General features: G+C 37.9%; 3 protein-coding genes across 3 annotated transcripts; 2 read left to right on the forward strand and 1 right to left on the reverse strand.

Annotated features, from left to right (window-relative positions):
• The first annotated feature begins 76 nt into the window (after window positions 1-76).
• Window positions 77-4,322, forward strand: LOC113665472 (uncharacterized). Its single transcript, XM_089184403.1, has 2 exons — window positions 77-623; window positions 1,808-4,322. The coding sequence occupies exon 2, from the start codon at window positions 1,839-1,841 to the stop codon at window positions 3,576-3,578; it is 1,740 nt and encodes a 579-aa protein (XP_089040529.1). The 5' UTR covers window positions 77-623; window positions 1,808-1,838; the 3' UTR covers window positions 3,579-4,322.
• A 762-nt stretch (window positions 4,323-5,084) lies between these two features.
• On the forward strand, window positions 5,085-7,564 carry LOC113665433 (kelch-like protein 40). Its single transcript, XM_089185744.1, is given in 3 exon segments — window positions 5,085-5,551; window positions 5,553-6,249; window positions 6,315-7,564. Coding segments are annotated over 3 exon segments (1,743 nt in total). The 5' UTR covers window positions 5,085-5,170; the 3' UTR covers window positions 6,980-7,564.
• Window positions 7,565-11,581: 4,017 nt separating this feature from the next.
• Window positions 11,582-16,061, reverse strand: LOC149039052 (uncharacterized). Its single transcript, XM_089184404.1, has 4 exons — window positions 15,470-16,061; window positions 14,571-14,908; window positions 14,371-14,441; window positions 11,582-13,337 (listed from the first exon to the last, which is right to left on the reverse strand). The coding sequence occupies exons 2-4, from the start codon at window positions 14,715-14,717 to the stop codon at window positions 13,247-13,249; spliced, it is 309 nt and encodes a 102-aa protein (XP_089040530.1). The 5' UTR covers window positions 14,718-14,908; window positions 15,470-16,061; the 3' UTR covers window positions 11,582-13,246.
• Window positions 16,062-17,841: the final 1,780 nt, after the last annotated feature.

Raw genomic sequence — 17,841 nt, forward strand, 5'->3', positions numbered from 1 at the left:
TTGGCCGTTTAGAAATACGATCCACGGAATTGATTGGTTTGACCAATCAAATCTTGCGTTAGTTGTAAATTTATTCAAGGTGGCTTGGGCTTGTGAAATATTTTAGGAAAATACTTTCTTTCAATCGCACCATTAAGCTACTTCTCTATGTATTTAGGTGAAAATTATAACTGAACATTGCTGGAGGTAAGAATATCTAAGGGAATCTTCTTGGGGGAAACGAAAGAAAACACAAGATCACGGACTATGGGAGATATCTTACTAGTCTCCAGTTTCCTCGCGTTCAGATGTCTTACGTGATACCGCATCAAAACAAACAGAGCCGGGAGCTTTGAGCCATTCATTTTGGGAAAAACTTTGTGACTTCTCCGTGATATGACAATCAATAGAATACTTTGACAGAATCAAATAGTTAAAAATGAAATTTTAGGGCAAAAGCTCGTGGATGTCATCGGCAAAATCCCGAAGGTTCCTGTAAATATCGGAAGAAGTGCTCATTTCATTACCAAGTCGGCCTCGGTTTCAACGTTATCGACTTTCTGTATCGTAGCTTTCCAGTGTTGTTTTCCATAGTGGGAAAATTCTTTTCGAGGCAGACGACACAGCTGGAATACACAAAAAAGGTGAGTGTTAGCTTGACGAAAATTTATTTCAAAACACAAATTATCTCGCTTAAATTCAACGCTTCTGTAAACGCAAATGTCCCTATGCTAAAATGTTTCATCGCCATTTTAACTGAATTAAATTTTAGGTGCAAATGAAGAAGAGAATAACGGAATCCGTGATCGATTCGTGTTGTTTGTGATGAGTTCGGAGAGGTAATGAGTCGAAATGATAGCCAAATTCAGTTTTCCGCCATTTCATATACACCCGGATAGTTCACTCAAAAGACAGCACAGTGCTTGCCCGACGATCGAGGGAAAGTCGAGCATACCAAAGTGTTGGGTAGAATATGTAGAAACTTTTCGTTGTAAATAGCAACTTTTGTTCTTAAGTAGTTAGTTAAAACAGTCGTTAATGGTAATTCGTCAAATCGCGGTGACGCTTGACGGAATTTGCGAATAGACATTACGTTAAAAATGCTATTACCCCAAATATCAACAATGCTAGTGATTTAGTGCTCTGTCCCCATTTAAAATAGAGACGTGGGGGGGGGGGGGATTTTAATGGTTTGACTGATCAAAAAGGCTAGGACAACACGACTATTACAGATAATTATATTCACAGGAAAGTGTCTTCATTGATCGAAATCTTGTGCTTGTGTATGCTAATCAGTTCTTTGTTGACATTTGTAAAATGTTTGTAAAAAAAAATTAGGAAATCCTTGAATTTTGTTGGTTAGAAGAGAAAAACAAAAAAAACCGAAAAAGTCAAATCCAAACCAAACAGAATCCGTTTCCTCCAATGTCACGCTATGACAACAGTCACGCAAACGCAACAGCTTTTAGACTTAGGAGCTAGAAAAAGCAAAAACAAACGAACTTTTAAGGGCGAACGAAATTGTTTCATTAGTGGAGCAGACAGTTGAACACTGCAATCGATTGAAGTTTCGACCCAAATTCGCATTTGATGGTAATTAACCAAACAAATTTGAGTTTGATTGCCATCCTGTAGAAAGAGAGCATAAAGGATGTTAGTTCTCTGAGGCTGATCTGTACTTATTGCCATAGCTTATCCCGTTTTCTTAATCTTCAAAGAAGTAACTCAACCGTCCCTTACCTCACCCTCTCCTTCCACGCTTTTTCGTTGTCTTCGATTTTGTAACAGCAATATAATATAAACTATATTATATTCTGTTGGTCTTTAGATATAAAATAAAGATTCATGTATAAAGAGAGATGGGAAACGAAGTGAGCACAGTCGGAGGAGCAATCGCCACCGCTGCCACTTCAGTTGCCGCTGGAGTTACGTTTGGTCAGGTTGATGCTCTGAATAATGCTGCGGTCGAATGCGCCAAGTTTACGGGAAATGCCGCTTCCAAGACGGTTGTACGTCACGTTGGAGAAACAGTTGGCTCTGCCGTAGCAACAGGTGCCATGGCAGCCGCTTCTGGAGCCACTTTTGGCCGAGTGGATACCTTGAATAAGACTGTCGTCAAGTTAGCAAAGCATACGGTTGAAGCTGCGGTCGAGTCTGGCAAAGTGGTCATTCACACCACCAATGAAGTAGCCAATGGCATGCCTGTGATAGGGCACATTAAAGGTGGAATACACTATGCCATCGGGGACAGAAAGAGTGGGAATGAGGCAATGAAGAAGGCTTCAAGGTCAACCGGGGTTGTCGTAGGGGGCGTTCTAGGGGTATCCGGCGGTCCAGTGGGAATGGTTGCCGGGGGTATCGCAGGGGGAGCTGTGATGGATGGCATAACAACTGGAGTAGAGTCGGCTATCGAAGGGAAGTATACTCCAGCCGGACAAATCAAAGCTTGGACTAATGTTGCCACGGGTAAAGACCCACAGACGATTATCGGGGGCGTGGTGGGGGGTGTTATGTCCCCCATCATGGACGGAGTAGGAGGTTATGATGTCGGAACTCTGTTTAAAGGAGGTAGAGTTACGCATCCACATGACCATCACGACTTGGCGGAGTTCGAACATGTAGAAGTTCCAATTGAATCCGATTCCGAAAAGTCAAAACCTGTATCAAATCATTCCAAGGCGGAACGAGAAAATAGCGAGGATTCGGGTGCGTCATCAGCCGTGACAAGAGCCGATAGAGGTGAGGATCAACCACACACTAATGGAAGGGAAGCAGAAGATAGATCGAGTGAAGACGCTGAGGGAGTGGGTCGATTGGTTGGCGAGGGAAGGAAAGCAGAAGGTCTAGGAAGTGACGAAAAGGGTGGAGTCCTTAGAAGGTTTGAGCATTCAGCAGGGGAGGCAAGGGAAACAGAATTTGAGGAGAGTCAAAGGGAAGTCGAGGAAAGCAAAACAGACAGTGGTGAAAGCGAAGCAGATGGTGAATTCGGTGAATGGGTGTATGTAGCAGCTACAGAGATAAGCGAAGGAGAAGACGAGAGAAGAGAAGGTGTTTCAAATGAAGGAGAGTCGAGTGGCGGCACGGGTGTACCAGACAGACCTTTAAGATGCAGGGGATCATCAATAATCCATTCTTGGAAAACCGTACTTAGCGAAGGAGAAGGTGAAATTATTCACTTGTCAAAGCTAGAAGATGGAACGCTTTACCGAGGCGTGAATAAAGGTGAAAACCCATACAGTGCGAATGGCCGTGAGGTATGTTTGGGCGAAGGAGTTCACTTCACAGATGACCTTGATGAAGCTATTGACTTTGCCACGTTACGGCAAGCGGCTGAATCCTCCTACAGAGTAAATGGAGAAGTGTACCATTTCGCGTTTAAAGCCGCAGAATGGCGGGATTATATAAAGAACTGGACGCTTGAACAAGAAGGCACGGTCAGAACTCTTCATAGTATAGATGAATTCCAAGTTATCAAGACCACTTATGGTAGTGCAAACCATTACCGATTTAGCCCCCATATAGCTGAGGTGATGGAACAGAGAGACACCCTGGTAAAAATAAGAGATGTTAGTACCTCATCCAAATGTTCTTTAACATGACTGAACCTCAGTCACTTTATACCCATGGCGTATGCAGGTTTACTGACGTACCACAAGTTTGCGGTGAAACTGGTTAAATACTTTAAAAGACTTACTTTTTTCTATCGCGCATTACAAGCTTTAAATATCTTTTGCGCAACCAGGCATCTTCCGAGGTGTTGACAAAGTTGAAAGGTGGTTGTAATAAAGGGCGTTTGCTATACATTTATGATAATAAAACTCTCTGGTTATCGACGCTATAATCCACGCGGGATTCATTGAGGAGCTTTGAGAGAACACGAACAAAGTTCACAAATCAAGAGCCGAAGGCAAATGATAGAAGAGCTTCTCTCGTGTCGATCGAATATTACTGTGGGCTGCTATGCACTGAGTCGATAGGAATTACGGTTTCTTGCCTATATGAAATAATTGTGAAACGTGTAGGTTTTCTGTGGGTTTACTGGAACAATGAACAGTAGGTTTTTAACTAACTAGTCTTCGCGTAGTATTGAGGATAGTTTTATCAATCTGCCCGTTGAATAGGAGCTTTCGCTTAAAGCGAGTCCTTCCTCATAATTTGTCACTTAAGTGAGGCGTGAGCAACTAAACATTGCATAAGGCCAGCGTGGCATAGAACAAAACAGTGTTGGCGGATTTTGCTGACTGAGTGTTTGAGTCAACCTTTTGAGTTTTTTTTTTTCTGTTGCGGTTTTTTCTTGTTTACTTTTGTGTGGTCGTTGCTTCGTAAAAAAGGAACTTGGTCAAGACAACCACTGCTGTTCATTTCAAGTATATAGGATAATTTAAGTATGTGACCAGGTATTTACTGAGATCAGTTCCTCCTGATATACGTTTACAACTTTTTCGCCTTTCCGTGTCCGCGCGTGTTCTTGGGGGAAAAGAGAGCAAAAAGAAAACAAAACAAAAGAAAAAAACAAACAAACAAGAAAGCCATCTGTTTAACCCAAGCTCCCCCCCTTCCCCCTTAAGACTGTCGTCTTTTTCGCTCGCTCAAAAGTTCACGGAACAAGAAACCACAACAATGCAAATAATTTCTTTTCACTGCACACTTATGACACAAATAAGGGACTCCGCAGGATTTGAGTTCAACGCAATATCTCAGTGAGCTATTATTTGGTATTATTCACCAAAATAAGGCGCAAAAAATTCCTCAAGCAGATACACTGTAAATCCTTTACACCTTAACATCAGCATCCATATTCTCCATACTGTTCTCTATACGTTTCCTAAGGTGATGACAAAGGGAATTTGTTTTACAGTCAAAAGCCTCTTAAGTTGGGGATCATTTTTTATATTCTCATGATCTTAATGTTTGATTCAGGGCTGATATTGTAAGAAGAAATTAGATGCTAGTCACTCTTAGTGGTCAAAGGGTTAACTCGCATCGTACATCCGACCGAGAGCACATAAACCGTACGTGATTAGAATTACAAGTCGGCTTTGATAGCCACGTACTGCTACTTGACAATTGCAGTGAAGACCAATAGTAATTTGGCACATGTAAATGGCAAAGCGGAAGAAATCAGTGGGCAAATTTACAGATGACTTTGACTCTCAGCCCTAAGTCGGGAAAGTGAAAACTCCCTTTTCAGATGGCATCAATTTTACCGACTTCTTGCATATCTCAGCGAGAAATCCCGAGTAAAATGTGGTTCACGAAAGAAGAACTCGATCAGCCCTATGATGTTACTTTAGTGGTCAGAGATGGCGAGTTAAGAGCTCATGGAAAAGTTCTTTCAGAGGCGAGTCCATTCTTTGAAAAGCTGTTGAACAGCGACATGAAGGAGTGCAAAGAAGGAGTAGTTCGCTTGGAGATCTTCACCGACTCTGCTATGAGAAACACATTGGAGTTTATTTACACCGGTAATGTACAGATACTGGATGGAGATGATACCAGAGACTTGATTGTGATAGCAGATTACTTGTTGCTCCAGAACCTGAAGACCCCGGCAACGCAAAACCTTATTGAAAGAATTGAATACTTCAAATTGTATTTCAATTTTCCATTTGGCTGATGAATATCACTGCGAGGAACTTTTATGCAAGACCAAAATATTTATCCTTGCAAATTTCAGAGCATTATTCTCTGCGAAGCGTGAAGATGTTTTGCAAATGTCCAAAGAGGAACTTGCAATTTTTATTTCAAGCGATGAGCTGCATGTTAGCGCCGAGGAAGATGTGTTCAGTATCATTCTAGCCTGGATTAATCACGACAAAAACAATCGAAGAAGTCATTTTCCCGAGCTATTTCGTCAAGTTCGATTAGTTTACGTATCACGTGACTTTCTTTGTAGTGATGTCGTGACAAAGGAGTTGGTTAAAAACAATGAAGACTGTCTGGAACTCGCGAAAGGAGCTATCGACTTAATCGACTCAGTGATGAGTTTGACACTTGATACTCTTGATCGCAAACCGAGAAAGTGTCTAGATTCCTCTGCAATTGTCGCCTACAAAACGGAAGGAAAATACCTTTTTTATTTTCCACGCGAGGACCTTTGGTATAAAAAGGAGCCAATATATTTGCAAAGTGACGATGGTATTTTCTTTTGTCGCAATAAAATGTACGGTACAAGGCGCGAACCATCAAATGCAAGTTATTCTCGGAAACTTCGCATCTTTTGTTATAATCCACACTCTTGCAGATGGAAGTTTTTACCACCATTAAATGGCGGCCTAGTTTTAAAGAAACTCTTCGTTCACAATGATGAAATGTATGCTTTGTTCTTACGTCATAAGGGGCCGCCTGTCATGACATCCTCTGGCCGGCTAGATGTAGCATAGTCATCTTAAAGTACAAAGTAGATTCCAATTCATGGGAGGATGTATTATTCACTGAGGGTCTGGCTTGTAGAAGATATTATTGCGTTGTGCCCAGCGAAAACATCGTTTACTTCATTGGTGGTACAGAAACATGGGGAGGAGGGCCCCAACGCGATGTTTATAGGTACGATCTTTGCAGAAAAAAATGGGATCAACCAGCAGACATTCAGGCGGCGAGACAGAAACAGCTTTGGGGAGCAGCCGCGAACGGAAAAATATATATTGCTGGATGGACTAAAAATGAAATGAAACCAGGCCAAGATAAACTCCTGTGTGAAGTGTACAATGAAACAACAAATGAATGGCTGTTTATTAGAAGCTTTAGCGTGGAGCTAAAGGCATTTTTAGGTTTGATTGCCGTAGATGGCGAGGTATATGTTGTGGGCTATTATCGACCAAGCGTGACGGGACCCGAAAGCGATGAATGGAAGCTGAAAACTGAAATTTCAATTGCATGGGATGAAAGAGCCCAGCGACAGTTTAAAATTTGCGACACGATGAAAAGTGTTTCAGGGGTCTCTAAGTTCCTCACCATTTACACCGTTTTCAATGCAGGATACATCACAGACCAGACAAACTGATCACAGAAGAGACAAACGAAAGTGCTCAATCGTGTGACATAAACCCTACCTTCTTTAGAATTTTCATCAATTATCGGTATAAGTTGGCAAATAATATTTTTCTGATCTTTGAAAAGATTTTTTTTTGTTTATTTGCTATTGCCATATTATAATTGTGTATAGAAAATTAAATGTTACATTCCTTGTCAAGGGAAATTTTGACAAGGTTTGATTTTGCATAACTACCGAACGATCTTGTGAAGAAAAACTCGAGAAAGTTGGTCGAAGTTTATGTTGTGGCTTACTTCATAAACTGAGGTTTATCTGCAATTTTTTCCGCTTTAAAGATAATTATTTTCGTGTAGTCTTTGACTTACATAGTCCTTTAAGAGTCGCAATGGTACTTGCGTAGTTTCAAGACATATTGGCTCAACTTTAAATGAAAATCACTGACTTTGCCACAGTTAGATGATCTGGTTTTGCACGAATCAATAAGAAAGTATCGGATCTCTTAATGGTGATATGCTTATGTATCTATAATAAACAGTGTCAAAAGGGCAGGCTAATGAGAAGTTGAGGTCAAATGAAAAGGAAGACTTCTTTAAAGACGGTGGAAATAAAAGTATTGGCCATTCTACCACACATTAATTCAATGACATGTACGTCATGTCCACGAAGGGTCATAATTATTATTCCTCGTTTGGGAGAAGGGTGGGATTGAAGGATTTTAGTTGTGTCACGAAAACATTTACCTAGTCCCCCCTAAGGTTCTGAAATACGATTCTCCCCCCCCCTCATTTGCAGTTAATTTTCTTAAGTCCCCCCCCTCTTCTCCCTTCCCCATGAAAACCATGTGATTCCTTCCTTCCCCCCCTTCCCCCCGGGCCAGTCAAAAGCTGTGATTTTATCGTGATTGACTTTCTGTGAACTCGTTTTGAGATCCAATTCTTTTATTTCATCCTGGCTGTATTTTACGTTAGTAAGTGTAAGTAACATAAAAGATGAAGGCAAACTTAACCTCGATTGATGGTTAAATTTGAATTTTCATGACTTGTTGTTTCGTGGCAAGCTCATTGCTGAGTCTTGACTGCGCCACATGAAAATATATCAAAATCTCCATCGTAACGGAGTGAACTGTATTGCAGCGGTCGAAAGAAAAAACTAAATACAATTAACATGAAGTGCATGTGTATTGGCACTATTTCGGACCATTTTGACTTTTCGTTTTTGAGGAGGAAATCTAAACGATCCAAAGAAATTTTAACCCTTCAAATAGAAGAATCTAATAGTTAAATATGCAACTTTAGGACAAACGTTCGTGGAAGTCATCTGCAAAATGAATCTATATTGCATCAAATGTAAAAAAAAGGCAAACAGTTAGAATACAATAAGGATACTGGTGAAGTCTTAAAGTGGCATGTTAAGCCTAAAAGCAAGCTAGATGAAGTCGCCGCCTATCATGGGAAAGGACAAAAGAGTCTGTGACCGTAAAATGGTCTCTCAACTAGACTCAATACCCTACAAAGACATGCCTAAATGGGGCACGATAGCAAGGACAATAATTAATAACAAACAAAAGCTTGGGTTGGGGGTAGGGAGTTTCAAAAAAATTTTAAATGGACTAATGAATTAGCTAACGAATTGCATAAATAGACGTGTTTATGTAGAAGGTGTTGGAAAGATATGGGCAGCTGATTTAGTTGATACGTGTACCATTGCACTTTTGTCCCCTTATGTTAGATATGTCCTCTGAAGTAATTTGATACAGTGGCCAATCATATCCTGTTATCTATCAAGCGATACGCGGCTTGGGACTGGTTGATAGACTCCGTTGTAGTTCTGTCTTCAAGCAAAAGTACTCATTCAAGGGGGTCGGAGTAAGTGGAAAATTGACCAGTATTTTCCGGTAACAAAGAACGAGCAAACTCCAACTGATTTCAGGAAAACTTGTCATCTCGATGGTCATTGCAAACCGGATCACTGGCTTCTCTCACACACATTACTTTGATTCCTTGAAGTTCTATCGTTTCTTCATTGACGCCGTGTGATCGCATCGTTGTTATAACCTAAACGTGGAAGAACCACTTGCCGCGTAAATTAATAACAATTAATAATAATTTTACCCACAAGCTAAGACAAAAGCACAATGTGGTGTCATTTCACAATTTTTTTATTTTCTTTAATAGTTGAAGATCATAGATTATGGTTCTTCGACGTGAAATTATATATTTTTGACACTTCACCTGATCTGCCTGGGGTGAGATCGATTGAGAGGTCAAAGTTGTGATTATTTATCTGCGTCACGAAGTCCTCCTTCAATCAGAGAAGTTTGGCCTTTAGTTGTTTATTTTGAATATTGTAGGTTTTTGCTGTATCGCACTGAGCCCTCTGTTAAAAATTTGAAGTAGTAGATTGTAATTTAATTGCGGTTCCGCTGATTTTAGCTGTTTTTTTTTCAGTACGATTTCTAAATCATTGTAGGATTTATTGCACGTTTGGGCGGATTTGTCATAATTTACCCGTTTATGACAAATTCACGCAATTATCAAATCAAAAATCGTGGTAAAGATGGCTATGGCAAGTCTATAGAATATAATCCACTAAAAGGAAGAATTTCACAGAATTAACCCCGTTTTTCTAGATGCCTAAGGAATTCGCTGATCAAATGGAAAATCGGGGTAAAGATGACATATGGGAACTAAGCGTGTTAGCCACTTGCGGATGAATTCGCAGAATTTATCCCGTTTTTCTCGAGTTCATTGAAAAAAAAAAAAATAATAATAATATTTAACGAGGGAGCCCAACTCGCCACAGCGGTTTTCAGCGGGGCCCTCATTAACTGATTAATTCAATTAATTACCTTAATGGAAACAGTTTTCTGGAATTAATTAGAAAAAAATGGAAAACTGAGGGTGTCCCGAGTTATAATTTATTCAAATTTTAAGATGAAGGGATATGATTTAGCCCGTTTTCAGAATTCATTGAAAAATTCATTAGGCATGTTGGGATATATCCTTTCTATAAGATGAATTGTTTTCTAGAATTCTCTGAAAATAATGGAAAAGCGGGTAAAGATTACATACAACAAGTTGGGATATGTTTCACTTGTAGGATGAATTGTCCGATTTCACCCAATTTTTTCAGAATTCTTGGAAAAAGTGCGAAAAACTGGGACAAAGATTGAATATCACAAGTTAGGATGTATTCCACTTATAGAATGAATACTCAGATTTTACCCCGTTTTTCCAGAATTGACTCAACAAACGGAAAATCGGGGTAAAGATTGATTATGAAAAGCTAAGAGGTATCCTACATGTGAGATTAATTGTTAGATTTTACCTTGTTTGTCTCTAATAAACGAAAAAAATGGAAAATTAGGCTAAAGATTTGATATGGAAAAATTGGAAACTCGGAGTAAAGATGGCATATGAGAGCTTAAGGTATTATGAATTCTCAGAGTTTACCCCGTTTTCCTAGAACTAATTCATTAACAGAAAGGAAAATCGGGGTAAAGATTTGACATAACAACTTAGGTTGTATTTCACTTGCGTTATGAATTGTCAGAACTTATATCGTTTTTCTAGAATTTGTTGAACAAAAGGAAAATCAGGGTAAAGATTGGACATTGCAAGTCATGATATTAACCACTCGTGCAAAGAATTGTCACGATTTACCCCGTTTTTCTAGAGTCAATTGAACAAATCGGGGGAGGGGTAAAGATTGGAGATGGAAAAGTTATGATATTATCCACTTGTAGGATGAATTGTCACAATTTACCCCGTGTTTCTAGAGTTGATCGAGAAAATGGAAAATTGGGGTGGAGATTGGATTTGGCATGCTAGGATATATTCTACTTGCTGGATAAATTGTCAGAATTTTTTCGTTTTTCGAGAATTCCCACATTCAGCGAAAAATGGAAAATAGCGGTTAATATTGGATATGCCAAGTTGGGATGTATTGCATAAGAGTTGTTAAATTATTTTGATTTTCGAATGCGCTCAAAACATGGAAATAGAGCAGATATATTGCATTTGTACGTTAGATCGCTGGAATTGTACCCTTTATACGCGTAAAAGAATTTTGGGTCGGGGTAGGCGTCGGAAGGTTACCCTCGGGTGAACTCAATAATTTTAGCCGGTACATTACAAAATCCCCTGTACAAAGCCTGGCGATTATTCGACAGATATCACTGAGCCTGAGGCGATTTTTTTGCTGGAAAAGAGAATGTAGACTTCCTTATAAAATATTTATCAGTCTGCATGTTTTGGTGGTATGTTTCACCAGTTATGAAGGGTCTGCATATTACTCACACCCTTGGAATTTAATTCAATTTAGCGTTAAAAATGTTTTCAGGCAATAAGAAATTTTCCCAGAAGTCGCTGTATACACAGATGCATGTGCATATATATTGACGGAAAATTATTGATTTATCTTTGCTTGAAAAGCAAAGTGAACATCTACGCAGAGGCCTGCGGGCACTATGCACCGTCAGATAAAACATTGTAACAGAATAATTGAAGGGTTGAGTGCAAAAGAAGCCATTCCAAAAGGATCTCATTCCAAAGAGACATCTGCCCGAAAGTGGGATGCTTATATGAGAAAAGAAAAGAAAACCAAACCTAAGTAATTCAGATTTAATAAAACTTTTAACTGATGACGATATTAACAAGCATTACTTTCTTGTCATTATTAACATGCATCACTAACGAAGACAATTGAGCAATAATTATTATTCATGCTAATGCTAAGTCAAGGCTTTGTCATGGTTTATTTCTCAACAAGATATTGTAGATGAATATATAAAGAGTGATTTTATCCAACCAGTGAAATTGGTCATAAACTATCGTGCATTACAAAAATGTTTGGTTTATGTCATGCTTTCCACACACAACGTGGGGTGATCCAACAATCAAACATGCGTGCTGGTGTCATACAGGTTTTTTACATACTGTTTCATGGGTTAAGTAAAATCACTCTGGTTGTTCCTTTTTAAATGTTTCACATAAATTTTGGTTACCTTTTTCCTATAATATCCTTTGTTGACAAAATTCTCTTCATAAATAGGATAAATAGGATACACTGTAAGTGTTTGGAACAAATAAACACTTTTTGTGTCATTTAGGCAGGAGTGATTGGTGCTAAATATTTTTTCTAACTGCATGTGCAAACCTAAATTAATCTAAGCCAAAATTCCAGCTTAAATTGCTCATCCAACAAAGAAATGGATAGTTGTTTAAAAAAAAACTCCTCCAGTTGAACTTGAACAAGCAACACTTCTATGGAAATAAACATCATTCGTACAAATAATTCAACCAAATAACTTTAGGTGAAATAGTGGTTTTTAGGAATTTGTGAAATATAGGGTAGACTACAGTGCACTATTATACAATAAATCTATTCTTTCTTTTATTTACTTAAAACTACTTAGCTCTAATTGTTCAATACTATTTCACAGATTACAGAAAGTAACTCTTTCTGTCCTTCCAATTTTTCCTAATATACTTTTGAATGAAATAAAGCAGTTCACACCAGATTGAGGAGTGAAGACTATTTTATTCACCCATTCATTCATAATTGTTGGTAAGAAATCTATTTTATATGGGTTCTTGTAAACGTAAAGGTTTCAAATAAATTACTTGCAATTTAAATGTTTGTGTCGTTTTTTGAAAATAAATTTACTGCTCTGGAAATGCACCAGACATGAAACTCTGGAACTTAACAGTTCCAAAGGAAGTTTTGTAGACAAATTCATGGGCATGATGTGAACATGCTTAAGAGGTCACATTCTCTGTTGATGTTCTCTGGCCATGTCTAGGTACTATTCACAATTTGGAGCAGGAGAATTTTGGATATAACTTGAATTAGGCATGCTTCAAAACCCAGTCAAAACTGCTAGAGTGAACACATGACCTATTTGGTGTTTAATTATCAATATCACACTGTGTCAAATAGCTTGCCTGGTTGATTTCATTTAAAATTTACAAAAACTTTTTCCCTACAAGTTGCCTCCATTTCCAGTCTCTCCACATTTCATAATGATGCTGTTCTTTGATACTCAATGAGACCCATCCATTACTATCTACTCGCTCTAAGATACTTACCACATCTATCAACTCTCCTGTGGTCTCCATGGTCCAAAATTCCAAGGCTCTATCCCACTTGTATGAAAAAATCTTTGTCTCGACTTCCCCTTCCTTACCTGCCTCCAATAATCAAAATCTACCATTTCTTCTGTTGTCATCTCTGCATGGTAACACCCTCTTAGATCATTTATCCCTTTCTCCTTCCTTAGCTTGAAAAGATATTGCTCAGTGATGACGTTAAGGCATTGGAATACCTTCCTTCCTCCATTCGAATGGAGCATCTGTAGGTTTGGAATCTGTAAAGAAAATCAGTCTTTATTAGGAAAGAAACTCTAATGACACTCAGCTTATAAAAGACTGTCTTCACCAAATAGGTATTAAGGTGCACATTTGGCCTACATTCATAGGGTTGGTTGGACTTCTTTGCTAATGAAGTACCACCAACCAAGTATCAGTATATTAATGATAATATGCTATAAATTAACTCAAGGGACGATGAAAACAACCTTATCCTTATGTTAACCCAACAAACAAATTTTGCAATCGAAGAAGGAACATTAACCATTAATTTTATTTGTAGTAATGTATCTTAAAATTTATTGCAGACATAAGGCAATAAATAACATCCAAAACTGGTCATCAAAAGAACATAACACAAAAGTAATAGTAATAATAATAATAATAATAATAATAATAATAATAATAACAATATTCCCCTAAACTACTTGGCATGTTACAAGAACATCTCTGCATAGTATAAAATAATAATAATAATAATAATGATATTCCCCTAAAGTACATAGCATGTTACAAGAACATCTCTGCATAGTTTAAAGTGATAAAAATAGTAATAATAATAATAATATCAGGGCTTCGTAACAGCACGAAGTAAGATATCGCTTTGATGAACCATTCTTGTTAACATCTCATTTTGCTATACTATTTATTGCATAATTTCATTTATTTCTCATTATACCACTGACAATGGATGATGTTTCATCCGAAACATGTTTTAATTAAAAAGTATTTAAAAAGTAAACTTCAAAAGCATCGTGTGGTTCATCATAGCAATAATAATAATAATAATAACGTTGAAGATGATGATGATATTCCCCTAAACTACTTGGCATGTTACAAGAACATTTCTGCATAGTGTAAAATAATAATAATAATAATAATAATAATAACAATAATAATATTCCTCTAAACTACTACATGAATATCTCTACATAGTATACAATGATAATAATAATAATAATAATAATAATAATAAAGTAAGAGAAAACCTAAGCAGAAGAAAACCATAAATCACTCACAAATTCTGCATACCTCATAAGAAGAATCTTTGGGAGGCTTGAGGAGCTCACACAGAACAAAATCTTCATCATCTGGTTCACTGGCTGTAAAAAAGCAAATAACAAAAAACAAACAAGATTTATATAGATGAATAATTATAGAACAATATAGCAAAAAACTCATATTACTAAAACAAAGAGACAAAGAGTGAAGATGGTCAACATATCAATTACCTTGAATATTGTTTTATTTGAAAACTCTGTGTCTTTGTCAAATAGTTGAATGTCTAATGGGGGAAGAGGAGGAGAAAAACAAATTAAATGGATCATCTTCCATTTCTTCATAATCCTCCTCAAAATCCCCTGATTCATACTTACCATGAAAAGTAACACCAAAACCAGCAGAAACCTCTTCCATGGTTTTTTCAGGACTAAGTGGACTCACTCCTGTTTTGCATTTCTTGATTCCATCTTCACCTATTCTTGCACTGCTGTCTTCACCAGCACACTGCACTAGACAATATCTGCAAGTTTTTCATAAACATATTTCTGGTATCCATTGAAGCTACAATCTGCAAAATAAAATATAGTATTTGTGAATAAGCACTAGCTATATAAGATTGCTACTTTAACATACATTTATTGATTAATCCTTTACGCCCTACATCAGTATGCATATTCTCCATGCTGTTCTCTATACATTTCCTAAGGTGCTGACGAGGAGAATTCATTTTAAAATCAAGAGCTTTATGAGTTGTTGGTCATTTCCTTGATTCTTGTGACCTTAATGTTTGATTCAGGGGTGATACTGTGTGGAGAGATTTGAAGCTGGTCACTCTTAGGGGTTAAAGGGTTAAGATTTTTTCTTTCATTAATGTATTGCAAACTGTACATAACTGGTAAAACAGATCCTATTGAAAGGTTCAGAGATGACCTTTCTACAAGTAACTGGAACTGAGGCAATGGATGATACTATTGCATGTTTGGTTTATTGTAGCATGATAGTATTTAAAAGTTTCCTGTGTCTGAATTCCAGCAGGAATTAACTGTTGTATTCCAACACTGTTAATTTCCAGCCCCACACAGCTGTTCTGAGATTACCAGCAAGAAATAAATTCTTTTCCAGTACTTACTTGTATTTTCCAGCCCCTGTAAGTTGTTCTGTCTGTTTTGTTTTCCAGCTGGAGGTAACTGTTATTTCTAAGCACAATTATTTTCTAGCCCCTCTGGGCTGATCGAAGTTTTCCTGCTAGAGTTAACTGCTATTTTCCATAAAACAGAATTATGTACATAAGGACCCAGGGCATGAAGCGCAGAAACCTTCGAAAACAATGTTATATAATGTTAGATATTGTTGAATGTTATATAATGTTAAAAATATCAAGGCCAACAGTAATTCTGAACACAAAATTTATAAATTTGACAGCTGTGAAGTGTACAGCATCATACCTGAATGATGTCTGTGTAAAATTTAAGCTCAAATGTAGTATTTTTAGCTTATAAATCTACTCCTGGTAAGTGGCTCTGACAACCTATCTTTACTATGTATTGGCACTTTTAAGCTCTTTTGTTTACTTTGCTTTGCTGCTGGTTCTCATTCATGCCTGTATGAATGAAATTAAGTAAGGGTGGAAGGATTGGTATTTTCTACACAGAGGTAGTTGCAGAGAGTGTCCCCACTGATATATGGATCACCAAACGCTCACAATGAACGCCAATAAGACCAAGTTCTTGCTAACACGTGTAGGAGCAATGATCGCTAATAATGGGCAATAGTCTGTATTGAATTAAGTATTCATTTGTGCATGAATTAGTATTTATTTCATTTTAATGCTTGTAACGCATAGAAATAATAAATACCTATTAATGGTGATTGACGTGTTTTCGAAATATGGATGGATTATACTCCAATAAAAAGTAAGACAGGGATTGAAGTCGCTAATGCGTTCAAGCCAATATTTAAACACCGGAGGCCTGATAAGCTGTGGGTAGACAAAGGAAAATAACTTTACAATAAGCACGTTCAAGCTTTAGTTGGGCTTTACTCTACTGAGAGTGAGGAGAAGTCGTGTGTTATCGAAAGATGGAATCGGACAATGAAAGAAAAGATGTGGAAATATTTTTCAGCCAATTCTACTGAAAAATACATTGACGTTTTAGGTGACATGGTTCATGATTACGATAACAAAGTCCATTCATCCAGGAGATGAACTTTTTTCGTTTGTCTCACGATAGAGTCACTTATTCATCCATTCATCCATTAAGTTGACCCCTACATAGGCTAGTCTGAAAAAGAAGTTTATTGTTTTTAAAAATCTCAATGAAGATTTAGATACAAGCACTCCAATTCATTTTAATTTCCATGTCAGAGATAAAGTAAGAATTGCAAAGAAGAAAAAAGCTTTTGAAAAAGGGTATACTCCACGGTGGACAGAAGAAGTATTTACAATTTCAAACCAGCAACATACCAGACCGCCTACGTATGAGATACAGGATTACAATGGTGAAGATATTAATTATTCAAAGCACGTTTTATGAACAGGAGCTCCAAAAGACGACGCAGGATGTATATAGAACTGAAAAGGTTATCAAAAGTAAAGGTAATAAAGTCCTCGTGAAGTGGAAAGGGTACCCTGAAGAGTTCAATTCATGGGTTGATAAAAATGAGCTTATAGATTTGTAATGTGTTAGGCGAGCGGGCGGGCGGGCCCGCTATTGCGTTCCAAGGTAGCTGCGAGTCGTTTCGGCTGATATCAAGCCTCATCAGAACGCCTAGCTTATGAAAAGCGGACGTTTACGACTCCCGGAGGAGAAGGACAACTGATATGAACGGAACTCAAAGAAAAATGTAAAAGTTTGTTATTGTTATGTAACAGGTGATGTTACAAAACAACAATTATTTTTTGTTGCTTACGATGTTCTGTAGAATCTCTGTTACTGATTCCACAGGTTTTTGAGGCGGTACTGGCTTCGCTCATTGGGCTGAGATCAAATCTGTGCGATCATTTGCATAACTTCCATATAAATAGTAGGAGCGGCTTTCACTGTTCGCTCTCTGTCTTCCATAGGTATCTCTGTATCTGTGACGTACATCATCATCATTATGATGTTCTGTAGAATCTCTGTTACTGATTCCACTGGTTTTTGAGGCGGTAATGGTTTCGCTCATTGGGCTGAGATCAAATCTGTGCGATCATTTGCATAACTTCCATATAAATAGTAGGAGCGGGCACACGGCTTTCACCGTTCGCTCTCTGTCTCCTATAGGTATCTTTGTATTTGTGACGTACTCAAATGTTTTTAGTACGATGTAGCCACCCAAAAAGTAGCCAGAAGCCTTCAAAAGATAGCTTGGAAATGGATACTGTTGTAGAACTCTTTCTATGAAGGCTAGAGTTGTCTCCGCAGGTCGGGTCGGTGGGTCTGGAGCTTGGTTGGTTGATGCATGTGGATTTGGTTTCGTATCGTTCATATCAGGTTGTGGTTGAGTTTCGCTAGCGCATAA

Source organism: Pocillopora damicornis, chromosome 10 (genome assembly GCF_964200805.1).
Source record: "Pocillopora damicornis chromosome 10, jaPocDami1.2, whole genome shotgun sequence".
NCBI lineage: Eukaryota > Metazoa > Cnidaria > Anthozoa > Scleractinia > Pocilloporidae > Pocillopora > Pocillopora damicornis.